This window comes from Hibiscus syriacus, unplaced genomic scaffold (genome assembly GCF_006381635.1).
Source record: "Hibiscus syriacus cultivar Baekdansim isolate YM2019G1 unplaced genomic scaffold, ASM638163v2 tig00112231_pilon, whole genome shotgun sequence".
In the NCBI taxonomy this organism is placed as follows: domain Eukaryota; kingdom Viridiplantae; phylum Streptophyta; class Magnoliopsida; order Malvales; family Malvaceae; genus Hibiscus; species Hibiscus syriacus.
In genome coordinates, this window is record NW_024063276.1 from 3,360,751 (window position 1) to 3,376,074 (window position 15,324).

At 34.8% G+C, this 15,324-nt stretch overlaps 1 protein-coding gene and 1 pseudogene across 1 annotated transcript; both read right to left on the bottom strand.

Annotated features, from left to right (window-relative positions):
• Positions 1-4,814: 4,814 nt before the first annotated feature.
• LOC120176243 (uncharacterized protein At2g39920-like) lies at positions 4,815-6,713 on the bottom strand. The gene is made up of 4 exons (XM_039182696.1): positions 6,557-6,713; positions 5,958-6,417; positions 5,674-5,883; positions 4,815-5,062 (listed from the first exon to the last, which is right to left on the bottom strand). Exons 1-4 carry the CDS (start codon positions 6,624-6,626, stop codon positions 4,882-4,884), a joined length of 921 nt encoding a protein of 306 aa, XP_039038627.1. The 5' UTR covers positions 6,627-6,713; the 3' UTR covers positions 4,815-4,881.
• A 1,683-nt stretch (positions 6,714-8,396) lies between these two features.
• The window catches only part of LOC120176232, a 36,477-nt pseudogene continuing 29,549 nt past the window's right edge, over positions 8,397-15,324 (bottom strand).

Sequence of the window (15,324 nt, forward strand, 5' to 3'; positions counted from 1 at the left end):
ATTTAAAAGAAATTTTCTTTTGTTTTCCTTTAGGACAAGCATCACAGATTTTATCATTATCAAATTTAAGCTTAGGCAACCCTCTTACTAAGTCTCCTTGAATTAGCCGTTGCAAAACACTCATGCTAGCATGTCCTAGTCTCCTATGCCATAACCAACTATCATGTTCATCCTTAGCAACTAGGCACAAATTAGTCATATCAATAGAATCTAAATGCACCATGTATATATTTCCTATTCTATGACCAACAAGCATAATCCGATTAGATGCAATGTCAATGACTTTACAACCATTAATTTCAAACATGACATTGAATCCCTTATCGCATAATTGACTAATACTCAATAGATTAAGCTTTAATCCATTCACATATAACACATTTTTAATTTGTATGGAAGATGTATTACCTATAGTACCAATACCTTCAATGTGACCTTTTGAATTATCACCAAAAGTCACTTCTCCTCCATTTTTGGTGTTAAGCTCTATGAATCGGCTTTTGTCTCCGGTCATGTGTCTCGAGCATCCACTATCAAGGTACCATGAATTTGGATTTGTTTCCCGTGCCTTGTAGAAATGCTTCTTTTCCTACAAACATAGATTAATTTCTAATTTTTGGTACCCAAATTCTTTTGGGTTCATATTCATTAGTTTCTAAAATACTTGTCCCCTTTGGTATCCATTTATGAAGGACATCCTTATCTTTAGTAGTAATGAATTCTTTAGGAACCCATATACTCCTAACAATTTTACCATTCAAGGTTCATTGAGGACTTCTATGATTGTAGCTTCTAAAACTTTTCTTAACAAAGTTGGATTTTGAATTCTCACCTTTTTCAAAACTTTTTGTTCCAACCTTATTAAAAGAAGTTTTAATATCATCAATCTTCTTTTGATGATCATCATGAACTTTTGAAAGTAAGTTATGCAAATCAGTATTTTTCTTTTCAAAATCATTAATTTTGATTTGCAATTCTTTGATCTTACTTTCAAGCTCATTGTTGGTCTTGGATATAAGACTATTTTCGTTTTTCAATTTTGAAATATCATTTTTGTATTTTGAAAATAGAGTCTTATAATCCAAAGTCAACCCATTATAATCCTCTAATAACTCATCATAATATAATTCATCCAAATTGAATGAGTTAGAGGTTACCTTAGAATCTTCCCCGATAGCCATCAAGCACAAGTTTGCAACTTCTTGTTCCTCTTCATCGAAACCTTCTTCATCGCTCCATGTAGCTACATGAGCCTTGTGCTTCTTTTTGGATTGACCTTTTTTCTTCAATTATGGGCAATCATATTTAACATGCCTCGGCTTTTTGCATTCATAGCAAATGATCGGGTCTTTCTCATTCGATTCAATTTTGAAGCCTTTATGACGTTTGAATTTTCTTCCTCGGTTAGGCATCGTCAACTTTCTGAATCGTTTTGGCAAATAATGTTATTTCCTCATCATCATCATCGTTATTCGAATCACTCTCATCTTTTGTGGATTTGAGAGTAACTCCAATATTTTTCTTCTTCTCCTTCTCCTTTGGTGTCTCGTAAATATTATCGAGGTCCACTTCATCTTCAAGCATCATTTCATGAGTGAGAAGGGAACCGATTAGTTCTTCAAGAGTTAAGGACGTTAGGTCCTTAGACTCGATGATTGTCGTCTTCTTTGATTGCCACGATTTTGGAAGGGAGTAGACTAACTTCCTCACAAGCTTTTTAATTTGAAATGATCTATCCATATGATTTGAGACCATTGACAATCGTTGAAAATCTATTCGTCATAGCTTTGATATCTTCATTTGGTTTCATCCTGAAATTTTCATAGTTATGCATTAGAATACTAATTTTAAATTTATTTACCTCATCGGTACCTTCATTAGTGACTTGAAGTTTGTCCCATATTTCTTTGGCGGCTGTACAAGATGAAACTCTTCCATATTCATCTGGTCCAAGAGCATAAAATATGATATGGATGGCTTTGGAGTTGAGCTGGAATATTCTTGTCTCTCCTTCACTCCACAACCTTGGATGAGTGAGAGGCTTGATGTATCCTTCTTCTACGGCATTCCATGCTCCCATGTCACTTGCTTGAATGAAGTACATCAACCTATTTTTCCAATAGGCATAGTTAGCCCCATTGAAGAAATGAGGTTTATTGACGGGCATCGAATCGAGACCGGAGTCGAAGTTTGAAGTGGATGCCATTGATGACTTTGATTATCGATGTAACTCTTCCCGAATCGACTCAAGAGGTGATTAAACCTTCAAATGAGTTAGGCTCTGATACCAATTGTTGAATTAAACGATCGATGGAATCGGCCAAGAAAGGGGTGAATTGGCAATTAAAATTTTGGTGGAAGTTTTTGCAGAAAATTGAAAGTAATTGCACAGCGATTTAGAGTGGTTCGACTTTCTCAACAAAGTCTACGTCCACTACCTTAACTATCCACACTAAGGATTTTCAATCAAATTCACTAATTTGTTCTTTCTTTTGAGGCCAAAGAGATAACCTTACAACTCCCTCAAGAATTATACCCCAATTCTTGAGAACGCTCTTTCTCAAAGAGAATATTACAAATTTCTCAAACTTATAAGAAAAACCTCACAAGGTAAGATGTTTGCACAATTCTAGAACAAAGAAAGAACACTCAAGAATAAATATAATTGAGCACAATAAGTGTTCTTGAAAGCAAAATGAATATTGAATGAAAAATAGACTTGAAATGCTCAAACTTGAGGTTTGATGCTTTCTCTTTGATTCTCTCTTGATTCTAGTTGCTTGATGTTTCTTGTTTTGATCAATGGCTTCTAAGCTTGTTTAAATACACCTTTAATCACTTCTGAACATTGGGGATGATTAGTGGAGTCAATAGAGCCGTTATTGTGTGAAAACAATTAATAAAACTGGTTGGGAGCATTGGTGAATCGATGCATGACCATAGTGCATCGGTGCATCAGTGTAAAATTTAAATATTTTAACCGTTGGAACACTTAGTGCATCGGTGCACCAAGTGTGCATCGATGCATAAAATGCATTCGATGTTTGAAAATAGCCTGAGTGCATCGGTGCATTGCTTGTGCATCGATGCATGAAATGCATTCGATGTTTTAATAAAACCCAAGTGCATCGATGCACTCTCTATGCATCGATGCATGAAATGCATTCGATGTTCAATTTATTCAATGGTGCATCGATGCATGGATTGATGCATCGGTGCATGCCTTTAAAAAATTGATTTAAGGCTTGATTTGGTTCAAAATACTTTGTGAAAATTGTTTCAAAAATAGTTTAAGTACAAATCACAATTTTACACATTTAGTAAGGATTAAAATTGATCTTGAAAGACTTGGAGTAATAATTTGATATCCAATTAATTAATTCGAATATAGCTTAGAAAATCATTTGTAAAATCTTAAAATTCATTTAACTTAATTTGTTATATCGAAATATCAAAATGTTTTCAACAGTCCACTATGATCATAAATCATAAAAATGATATTATACAATATAAAAAAATATTAACATAACAACAATCGTAAAATTAACAAATATTTATAAAAATAATATTAACATAATAATCAATAGTAAAATACCTCAAATAAAATTTCTTCAAACTTAATTCACATTCTTTCTGCAAAAACAAATTAACAAATTATTAGACTAATTTCAGACAAAATAACAGAAATTTAAATCAATTTACCATATAATACATAATCAAATTAGAATAACGAAAGAAAAAACACACCAAAATTTTTGAAATACTCCTCTGTTAATCTTCTTTGCAATTGCTTCTGCTCCCTCTATCAATTTTCTGAACTGAAATTGCCTCGATTTCCTTCTTACATATATATAGTTGAAAGAATTTTTTTTTATGTTCAACTTGTTATTACATGGTATAGGTTAGGATAGGATAGGGGTATAGGTTAAGTTTTTATCATTCGAATGTCAGCTACCTACTAGCTTGTATCGACATGAGTGGCATGCATTGAGACTTTGTCGGCCACATGAGAGGAAGATGCATGCGACTTTGCCGACCACGCGAGGGGAGTCAGGAAGACGCATGGCATACCATGCGACTTCACCGGATGGAGATGCATGGCAAGCCATGCGACTTCCCTGGCCACGCATGGCTTTCCATGCATTTTCGAGGGGCCTCAACTGGAACGCCAGGACAGCAATGCGACTTCGGGGCACACTGTAGCATTCACCTTATTCCACGAAATAATTTCTACACAGCATTATTCGAGGAATTATTTTTTCCCGAGTCCATCTGAAAAATTCAACCTTATTACACCATCTTATTGATATTTATTCATGGTTTAACATTTCTGCATAATTATAAATATTTATATATATTAAATTTTAACTTTATTATTTATTTTTCATTAAAATTTACCTTAATCTTTTAAAATGAGCTGTATAATTTTTTTAATAATCAGGTAATATTTATTCATAATCTTACTTAACAAATGACGATGCATATTGCATACGTAACTATTCGAACTAAAGACCGTAAGGAAGAATAATACTCTCTTTAATTTCTAAAGTCACTCAATAAGTTTAAAAGAGCAGCATAGTTATTCTCTTAATAAAAATACCAATTTAATTATCATCATATTGACATAGCAACTTAGTTAACAAATATTTTAATTTGATTTGAATTTGATATTATTTATCTTATATATCATACTATTAAATAATTAAAATTTTAAAATTAAGAAAAAACACAACTAAAAACATATAAATAAATTTAAACATTAATTATAAAGAAAAAAGAATGTATGTAATATATATATATAAAGAAAAAGAATGTAAGGAGGGTAAAGAGTGAAAAGAATACAAAACCTAATATGAAAGTGAAGGGCTTTGAATGTGATTCTCAGAATTGGTAAAACCAAGGTTTTGGAAGCTTAAAAACACGTTTTCCCAAAGATGAGCCTGTCAATGCGTCCATTCGGCTGCTAATCACACTCACTATCTCATTACCTTGTTTCCTTGAAATTGCTCCTCTTCTTCTGGAAAAGTATTCCCAGCTTTCCATTCCCATTTCGTCATCTGACCTGCAATATTTTCCTGGGAAATTTAACACTTCTACTGAATACTGAATCTGACTTGGCTCATGCAACACAACCTTAAAAACAGGTTAAAATTTTTCCCAACATCCAGAGTTTAGTGCACTATATATACTCAAACTATAATTCTCATCTTGAATTAGTCCTTTAACTTTTAAATATTTTAATTTCATTCCCAAACTATAATTCTCTTTCTAAATTGATATTCAAACTTTAAAACATTCCAAATTAATCCCCAAACTATAATCTTCATTATATATTAGTCCCCAAACTTTTGAACGTTTCAATCTCAACCCCCAACTTTTCAATGACTTTGGGAAGATTATTTGAATGTTTAAAAAGTTTGCGAACCAATTTAGAATATGAGTCATAGTTTGGGTATGTTGGAACGTTCAAGAGTTTGGGGATCATTTTAGAATGAAAGTCATAATTTAAAGATTAAAATAGAATATTCAAAAGTTCAATGACTAATTTAGAATGGAAGTCATTGTTTGGGGACGTATGTTGCATTTAACTCCAACATCCACAATCTAGTTGGTATCAAGAAGCTAATACTGTAATGCTCATAATCAAAAGAAAAAGATAAGTACCGACAATACCTCAGAATCAAAGGACAACTTATAAATCCTATGGTATTAAGGTGTTCAATTGTAACATTTCTAAGCCTCTCGGGCTTCCTCGATAAAAGGATCAAAGACCATCCTCTGGACTGAAGTTTCATACACAATTCCACAGTTAGCCGCAGCTTCAGATTGGTCGCATCTTCAATGGAACCACTTGGCTTGTTAGAGCCATATTGCAGGTTGAACCTGATCCGCACTCGAGTTTTATTAACCCGAAAATGAAGAGTCGAAGTAACATAGCGAAGAACAGAGGGACTTACTGATGCTGATGTATTAATTGATAGGAGTATGCAGGATCTGAATCAAGGATGTCATCTATGTCCACTAACACAACATCCGGATGACTATTCGATGGTGAAATAGTCTCGAAAAAACTTTCGATCATCGAGATCGATAAATTTAAGTCTCGTTCGTATTCTCCGTGTTCGATATATTCGTAGGAGAAATTCTGGCAGACCGGAGGAATATCGGATTGTTTCAAGCTGTTGAGCTCGCCATGTGAAGAAAAAGCCTTGCAATAATGGTAAACATCACTGCCTTTATGGATCTGCACTACTCCCTTGCTCCTGCTTTCACAAGACTGCAGCATTACTGCTAATGTGACGACCAAAGTTACCAATAGAACACCGGTAGTTAGAAGACCAGCAATGAAGATTGTAGCAGCAAAAGAGGTCATGTAGAATCCCGATTCCAGCACATATCGGCTTCCCATCTCCGTTCCTGCCGAGAATGACCGAAATCAATACTTAAAAGACTCCCAGAAAAAGGGTGTTCGAATATTCGAATATTCGAATATCAGACTAGGGTATTTGAATATTCGAATATCTGAAGTAGAATGGGGAAAAAATTAGATTATTACCAGTATCTTCTCTGCTCAAGAGACTCTGAACTGAGAAGTCTCGTTCCATCTGATGGCCATAGGCTGACATGGTGATTCAATCAGGTGAGGCTCAAAGCAGAGCGGCAAAATCTGCAGATCCAGATCCTTTCAAAATCATTCAAGGTCACCTGTAACAACAAATAAAAATCAACTGACCCGAAATTATTTTTGACTACATGGGTGGGAATCAGTGGTGTGATTATAAAGACAATCCCAGCTTTACAGTAAAAAGAGAAGCTTCATGATCTCCCTGGTCTGAGCTAGAAATGAGTGAATATAAAAGGTTTAATATAAAAAATAGTACAATATATTTAAATTTGATTTGTAGTGTTTAAATTTTTTTATTAAAAATAAGAGTAAAGTATAGTAATGGTCACTGAATTTTTCTAAAGTTTTCATTTAGGTCCCTTAACTTTTAAAAATTACAATACAGTCCCTTAATATTTAGTCTGTTTTTAATATGGTCCCTCAACATTTAGTCCGTTTGCAATATAGTCCCCGACGTAACTATTGGGGACCATATTGCAAAAGGACTAAATGTTTGGGGACTGTATTGCAAGTTTTAAAAGTTAAAAAACCTAAATGAAAGCTTTATAAAAATTCAGTGACCATTACTATACTTTACCCTTTATTTAAATTCTGTTATGCTTATACTCTTTTCTTTTTGTGACAATTAACCGATGCATATCCTCAACTAATGAAAAAATTTATATTTATTTACTCTATCGTGTATTTACTCTTTATTTTAAATGCTTAAGAAACCAAGTTTAAGTCATTATATATCTATAATGCTTATTCATTGCATCAAAGTGTGAGTTCATAAAATTATACAAATTTCTGGTTGATTGTGAGAGAGTAGCCCAGTACATATAAACGGATGGAGAGAATCATCATCTCACCAATGAGGCAAGGCACACCCTCGGCTTAAAGGATAAAGGAAACGACTTTAAAATTATCAGGATATCAGCTGGAGAGTTATGAATCCCCAATAAACTTTTTTTTTTAATATTCTACAAGCAATTAGACATAATTCAGAGGCAGCAGAATATGAACCAAAGACCGTTCCGAAACAATCCAGACCACAAAATCTTGTGCTCAATGAAGGACTGAAGAACTACTTTAACCTAGGAGCACAAGAGCTTTTACTGCATAACATGAATAACAATACACAACTACCCATTCTCATCTATATGCTTGTATTGTAAAACTAATATTAGATAGATAAATATGGATCCACAACATCCCAAAAACCTACAGCCTTCGGTGTCATCCCCGGTTAAACCCTCAATTTTTGGAGAATAATTAAAAAAAGAAAACTAAATAGATTGGATGTAAACCAGCTCTATACAAATGCGTCTAATTGTATAACATGAATGTATGGAAAGCAACACTGACTAGACCCTAAGCCATGAACAAAAGCATCAAAACCATTTCTCACGCTTATAGGCAAAATGGAACTAAACAATTCCCAAGAGGATTAAGTAGTTAAATATCACAAGCCTAGAATAAGAAAGTTTAGCTTACTTAACAAAGACTGCAATAGAGATTCATTCAGACACGACTGGCGGCCACAACAATATCTACAGGTAGCTAAAACATGATAAGCATTAAGAACCATTCAGCCAAACTCAACCATTTAATCCGGAAATCCATAATTATAACAAAAATGTTATTGTTATTTAAATATATTTTCTCAAACAAAACTTAAAGATCCCAGAAGAGCTAAGAATCGAAAAACATGAAAAAAATACTTTTAAAACTCATACAAGCATGCAACTGTACGAGGAACCCTCGAGCATTGATCTTTTGCTTTGCCTGCTTAGTCAAAGACGCTGAAACCCATATCCTGAATTAAAATGAAATTGCATTAGTTAAGCACACACCAAAATAAGAATCAATAGACAATTACAACATGAAAAGGTAATTACATCATCGGATTCTTCTTTCTCCTCGACCTTCTCCTCTTTCTTGGCCTCAGCAGCAGGAGCAGCACCGCCGCCGCCGCCGCCAGCTGAAGGAGCGGCAGCTGCAACAGCACCACCACCATAAGGAACTGAAGCCAACTTCTCCCTTCCACGAGAAATTAATTTGGTAATATCTTTTCCTTTAACTTCGGACAATAGCAACTCTATCCTATCATCTTCAGCCTCAGCTCCAACTACAACATTAAAAAACGAATCATTCTTTTTGCCGTTCATAATGCTAAAGAAATCTCCAATAACCTATTTCGCATAACATCATTTCCCCCACAATTTGTATTAGGGTAAAGTATAGTAATGGTCACTGAACTTTTCTAAAGCTTTTATTTAGGTCTCCCGACTTTTAAAACTTACAATACAGTCACCCAACATTTAGTCCATTTGCAATATGCTCCCCCAACAGGTACGTCAGGGACCCTATTGCAAACGGACTAAATGTTGAGGGACCATATTGCAAACGGACTAAATGTTGGGGGACTGTATTGTAAGTTTTAAAAGTTGGGGGACCTAAATGAAAGCTTTAGAAAAGTTCAGTGATCATTACTATACTTTACCCTAAAAATAATTATCTAATATTTTCTTTGTTATACTTTTAGATGACTATCGTTAAAAAAAATCTAAGTAAAACGTGTAACGTTTATAATTTTTTTTATTTTTTAAAAAAATAAAATATTTTTTATAAATATTTTTAAAAAAACTGAACGTAACATGTTTCACTTAACTATTTTTTTAAATGGTAGTTACTTAAAAATGTAATAGAAAAATCATTAAATGCCTATTTTTAACAAAAAAATCTTTAAATATAAAAAATCAATTTTAAGTATAATATAGACTTTTATTTTTATATTAAACTAATATAAAAAGGGTAATTCTTGGGAATCAAGTTTCCATTTTTCTCAAGATATCTTCAAATGGATGGGAGGTAGGGGTTTAAATGAAATGAACCGAGCTTGAATTAATAAGGTTGTGTTTCAGTTTGTTTTACTTACTTTTGAAGGTGTTCATGTTTGGTTGATGTTTATTTAAATTTTTAATATCATATTGGTTTATTTATTGTTCGCAAATATATTCGCTTAATGTTTATAAACATGTTCGTTTAGCTTTTAATTTTTAATTTTCATCGTTGCAAACAAAAATACCTTGTTTTGACTATATCGCACTATGTATCACTTAATAACTGAATAGATCTCCTATCTTTGGTTCAAATCGAATTTGAAATGGAGAAATTTCAAGTATATTTAAAACTAAATAGATCTCATTGACACGATTTCCTATACCCACTTATATTTTCGGAAGTATATTTATGCACTTGCTCGTGATCATGGTTTAGATAAACCGATGATTTTTTTTTTTGGAAAATGAGGGTTATGGTAATAAATTCAGTTCACTAATTGTGAAACGTTTAATTATTCTCCAAGTTAAAGAAAAATGGTAAATTATGTTACTAGTGCATAAACTCAGTAAGATTCATAGTTTAAACTCTAAATTACATCATGTGTTCAATTTAGTACCTACCTTAACTGATATATAAAATATAAAAAAAATAAAAAAGAGGAGAACCATGTAAACATGCTTCTAAAAGAGCTATTAGACGAGATTTTTCATGAACATAAACGAGTTTGTAAACGAGCTTGTTTGTGAATATAAACGAACTAAACATACTTATATTCGTGTTTGTTCGTTTATTAAATGAAGATTAAAATTTTGTTTATACTCATTTATTTAATTTAATTTAATAAACGAACATCATAAAAACAATTTACGAAAAGTTCACCACGTGCTCTATTTATTTACACCCTAATAGGGTCCATAAATATTTTCTTTATTAGATATAATGATAATAATCACTGAAGTCAAATATTGCTGATCAACTCAGTGTTTAACGTAGAAATTTGGTAAAAAGAAAGATTAAAAAACAACAATTAGAAAAGAAAAAAAAACACCTAACAAATTACAATAGAGAAAATAACCTCAGTGACCAAAAATCTCATATAATATACGATTTTAACCAACTTTTTCCGGATTTGCCAAAATGACCAACAAAATCGCAATGCGATCGCTAATTCGCAACGCGATCTCCATTATCGCAAATTCGCGTTGTATTTTCGCAATGCGATAGTTGAAAATCGCGTTGCGATGGTCTACAGTATCGTTGCGATTTTCCCAATTCGCAATGCGAATAAGTAAATCGCAACGCGAATTGGGAAATTCGCAATGCGAATAAGTAAATCGCAACGCGAATTGGGAAAATCGCAATGCGATAATAAAAAATCGCAACGAGATACTTACTTTCGCAACGCGATACTGACTTTCGCAACGCGATTTACATAGCGCCATTCGTATTAACGCGTATTTTTTTTCAAATTCCAAACACGTATTTTTTCTTAATAAATCGGAAAATGAACCGTCCACAGTAATCGCAACTCATAACCTCAAACCCAAAAACACAACACTCAGTCCCATCTCCATCTCTCACTCTCTACGGCGAAATCCGTCCCCATCTCTGAAGATTTCCGTCCCCATCGCCGGCGAAATCCCTCACAACCATTCACAGTCAAAAATCCCTCACAATCATTCAGAAATGGAAAATCAACCTCCGAGGGTTAGTTTTTTTTATTTTTATTTTGAAATTTTTGCATTATTTTAGGTTTTTCATATTGAGATTGATGATAAGTTTACTGGTAATTTCAATAATAGATTAACCATTTCACTTAGATTTCTTATTAAATTCATTCGATTGCTGCCAATACTGCTAAACTGTTTAGCCTGTGAAGTTAGTATTTGTCTTTTGGTTGAAGTAATGCAGAATAAGAATAGTTTCGAGAATGAAAATCGCAACGCGTAAATAACTATCGGAACGAGAGAATCGCAACGCGAAATGAAAATCGCAACGCGAAACCAAAATCGCATTGCGATTTTCATTTCGCGTTGCGATTTTCATTTTGCGTTGCGATTCTCTCGTCGCGATAGTCATTTCGCGTTGCGATAGTCATTTTCGCGTTGCGATTCTCATTATCTCGTTGCGATTTTCATTTCAACCAAAAGACAAAAACAGTGTTGCAAATTTTAGTTTCAAGAATAAACTACTATTTATGTTTATTGTTTTGTTTTTGGTATATCTTGACAGTGTAATTTTTGGTATATCTAACTTGGTATGTTTATTGTTTTTTTGTAGAAATTTTTTTCGGCTTCATTGACATTAAGGAATAAAGTTAGCCTAGCCACTACAATTGCTTCGAAGCTTTCACCTGCACAAAGAAAATTGTTTGAAGAAACCTGCTTCGGGCCATGGTTGAGAGTACAGCATCCGGGTGGAGATGCTAGTTTGACCCATTTGTGGCTTCAGACCATGACTAGCGATCTACCCGACAGTATACAACGTGGTGAGGAAGAGATATGGTTTCATTTTCCACCGGCGTATACTTGTTTTGGGCGGAAGGAGTTCTGCTTAATCACTGGTCTACGATTCGGACACGATGATGTAGGCCGGTACACTCGTCATATCACTCGCCCATCATGGTTATCCAGGGTTTTTCTTGATGAGTCAATAGAGAAGCCGAACTTACACGTCGACGACATGAAGAAATTGTTTAATAAGAAAGATGGTTTTACTCGGATGAATGACGTCGATGTTGTCCGAGTATGCCTTCTACTACTTTTGTATGCCGGCTTTCTAGGCAGAGAGGCCAGACAACCTATTCCTCAGGAGCTAATATTATTGGTAGAGGACCTAAATGCATGGAATCTGTTTCCGTGGGGTTCGTATATATGGAAAGCTACCTGGACTAAGTTGTCGTCTGCCTTTGATGACCGCAAAAGTTTGCGGGGCAATGGGTCGAAATACACTTTGTCAGGCTTTGTTTGGGCCTTTAAGGTAAGAATTTTATATATAATGTTTTCAAAATTATAATTAATTATTTAACAATTACTAATGTTTGTTATTATATTGTTTGTAGATTTGGATATTCGAGGCTTTCCCCAGCATGCGGACATATGCATTAAAATCCTCAGATGATATTCCTAGGGCTATTTCCTGGAAGAGGAAACGTATGTTGGATTGGGAAGACTTAATACCATATGCGACAATAAATAATGTAAGTTAACACAAATACTATCATATATAAACAAGTTATTAATAGTAGACGTTTAACTTTGTTTTAGTTTTTATATTTTTAGGAGGCCAACACTCCATTAATGAGACTGACACCCACGGAGGCTGAGCTTGCCACTAATTGGTGGCAAGCTAGTCAGCGTTTTTTTGATGGCACGAATGATGAGCAGCCTCCACTTCCTCCACTTCGAGAGCCATCACCTCACCCAGAGCCATCACCTGATCGACCCGACTGTACACCTCTACAACGAGAGCCATCACCTATCCCGTCACATCATCAAGTCTCTTCTCCACCATCACCTCATGATAGGCGACCGACAAAGATGCCACGACTTCTATCTCCCTGTTCTCCACCTCCACGGGATGAGTCAAGGGAGTTACGTGATGAGGTCAATGCCTTGCGTGAGGAGATCGGTACTCTACGCGATAACGATGGTGCATGGCGTGTGGAGGTGTCTACTTTACGTGGTGAGGTTGCCGCTCTACGTGAGATGGTAGTATCGTTGCAGAATGAGGTTCATACTCTACGCAACGAGGTAAGTTTAAGATTTTCCATATTTAACTTGATGATAAATTTACTCGTAATTTCACTTAAATTAACCATTTCACTTAGATTGCTTAGTAAATTTATTCGGTTGCTGCCAAAACTGCTAAACTTTTTACTTTAACACTGTGAAGTTAGTATTTGTCTTTGTTTTGTCTTTTGGTTGAAAGTTTGAAATATATTTATCTTTGTTTTCACTGTTTAAATATCATGTCTGTTTATTTACTGATATTTGTATTTTTATTTAGCGGACCGATAAGGTGGATGCTTTACGTCGGGTTTTTCTTGCACGACAGAGTTCACGCATCAGACGGCGTGTACGTGCTATTAAGTCTCCGTATACCCCAATAGTGCGAAGACACCGCAAGAAGAAGCCCGACTCGCCTATCATCCCTCAAGATTCCACTCCTATCGTTGAAGAGGCCCCTATCATTCCTCGAGAGTCCCCTCCCACCGTTCAAGAGGCCACTGTCATCGTTGAAGAGGTCCCTCCCACCATTCAAGAGCCCGATTCACATGGTGTCATATGTAGGATTCTTGAGAAACCCTCTGACGTGCCGGACATGATGGATTCAAGTTGGCTCTCGTATGAGTTACCGGCCAGTACCATACCGGTATCTGAAGAGGAGAGGAAACAACTACCGGACACAATTCTGGATAACACCCTTTGGGCTAAGACCGCAGTTGATTTTTATCTACATGAGCGAAGCCAGGGGTGTTTCACTGACATATGCAAGCTCAATGATGATATCTATTTGTTGCTTGATCGGTCTTGGTGGGGCGTATTATTAGGGGTCGAAGACAATGGCTATTTCGATGGAGGGGTAAGTCTTATATTTTTCTTATATTTTCATTTGATTAATTTGTTTAAAAATTAATGTAATTCACTAATATGTATTTTTTTGTAAAACAGCATATCGATGCGTGGGTGTCACGTCTACTAATAATTAGGAAACTTAAGGAAAATAAAAGAAATACACGGTATACAATAATGCCGACGGCTTTTAACGCAGTTCACTTGAAGAATCAACGAGATGAATCATTTGCGTTGGGAAATGGACAAGCTAAACTTTATCCTGCATGGTGGGAGGTCGATAAGGTTAGTGTTTATTTTAGATTGAGTTTAAAGGTATTCATAAATAAGTGCGCAAATGAATGAATTATTACTTATGATTGCAGGTGTTTATCCCTGTTTTGGAACGTAACCATTGGCTTCTCGTCGAGCTTCAGATCCCATCCCTTAAGGCAATAGTATATGACAGCATGATAAATTACATATCATTGGCTGATTTAAGAGATATTATTAAGGGATGGAGCTCTTATTTGGCTAAATACTTGGATGCGATAAATTATTGGACTCGTTCTGGAAACAAGAAGCCAAAGAAGCTCAATATTACAGTTAGCAGAGACGAGACCGCACCACAACAAACGAAAGGACCCAGAGGGGATTGTGGTCCTCTCGTATGCTTGGCGTTGGACCGTTTGATCACAGGAAGTATAAAATATCTACCTCCTACCGATATAGATAGAGCTGCAGTAGGCTTGTGGTTTCGACATTATATGGCTAGATCGATATATACGAGACGCTGCCTACCTGCATCCGCGTTATAAAAATGTCCATAAACAGTTGGTATGTTTATAGGCTTGTGGTTTGAAAATGTTTGGTTAAGTACCTAGAATTCAATAATTTGATGTTTGTAGGTTTTAGATGTGTAGAAAGTGTTGTTTGAGCAAATGTTTGGTTTATGCAGGTTAATCTCAGAAGTGAGCTGCGTGAAAATGATGTATGGCTGCAAAAGTTGATTCAATAGTAGAAGTGTTATTTTCTCTAATAATTATTGCTTATTTTTTGATTGTTTAATTGATTTGTAAAAGGTGATTTGTAAAAGTTGATTTGTTTAATTGATGTTAACATAATTCTTATTTGTGCTTGTTTAATTGATTGAAATGTAATGGTTGATTTTGTTGATTTCAATCTGCATTATGTTGAAGGCAAAAAGTACTATCGCAATGCGAAATGAAAATCGCAACGAGAGAATCGCAACGCGAAATTAAATTCGCGTTGCGATTTTCATTTCGCATTGCGATTCCCTCGTTGCGATTTTCATTTCGC

Bases quoted from the DNA above. Each gene is read 5' to 3' on its own strand.
- LOC120176243 (XM_039182696.1), bottom strand. From the start codon at position 6,626: ATGTCAGCCTATGGCCATCAGATGGAACGAGACTTCTCAGTTCAGAGT. The intron at 5,884-5,957 runs GTAAGTCCCTCT...AGTGCGGATCAG, and splicing joins CAATTAATACATCAGCATCA to GTTCAACCTGCAATATGGCT. The intron at 5,063-5,673 runs GTATTGTCGGTA...AAAATATTGCAG, and splicing joins AGTTGTCCTTTGATTCTGAG to GTCAGATGACGAAATGGGAA.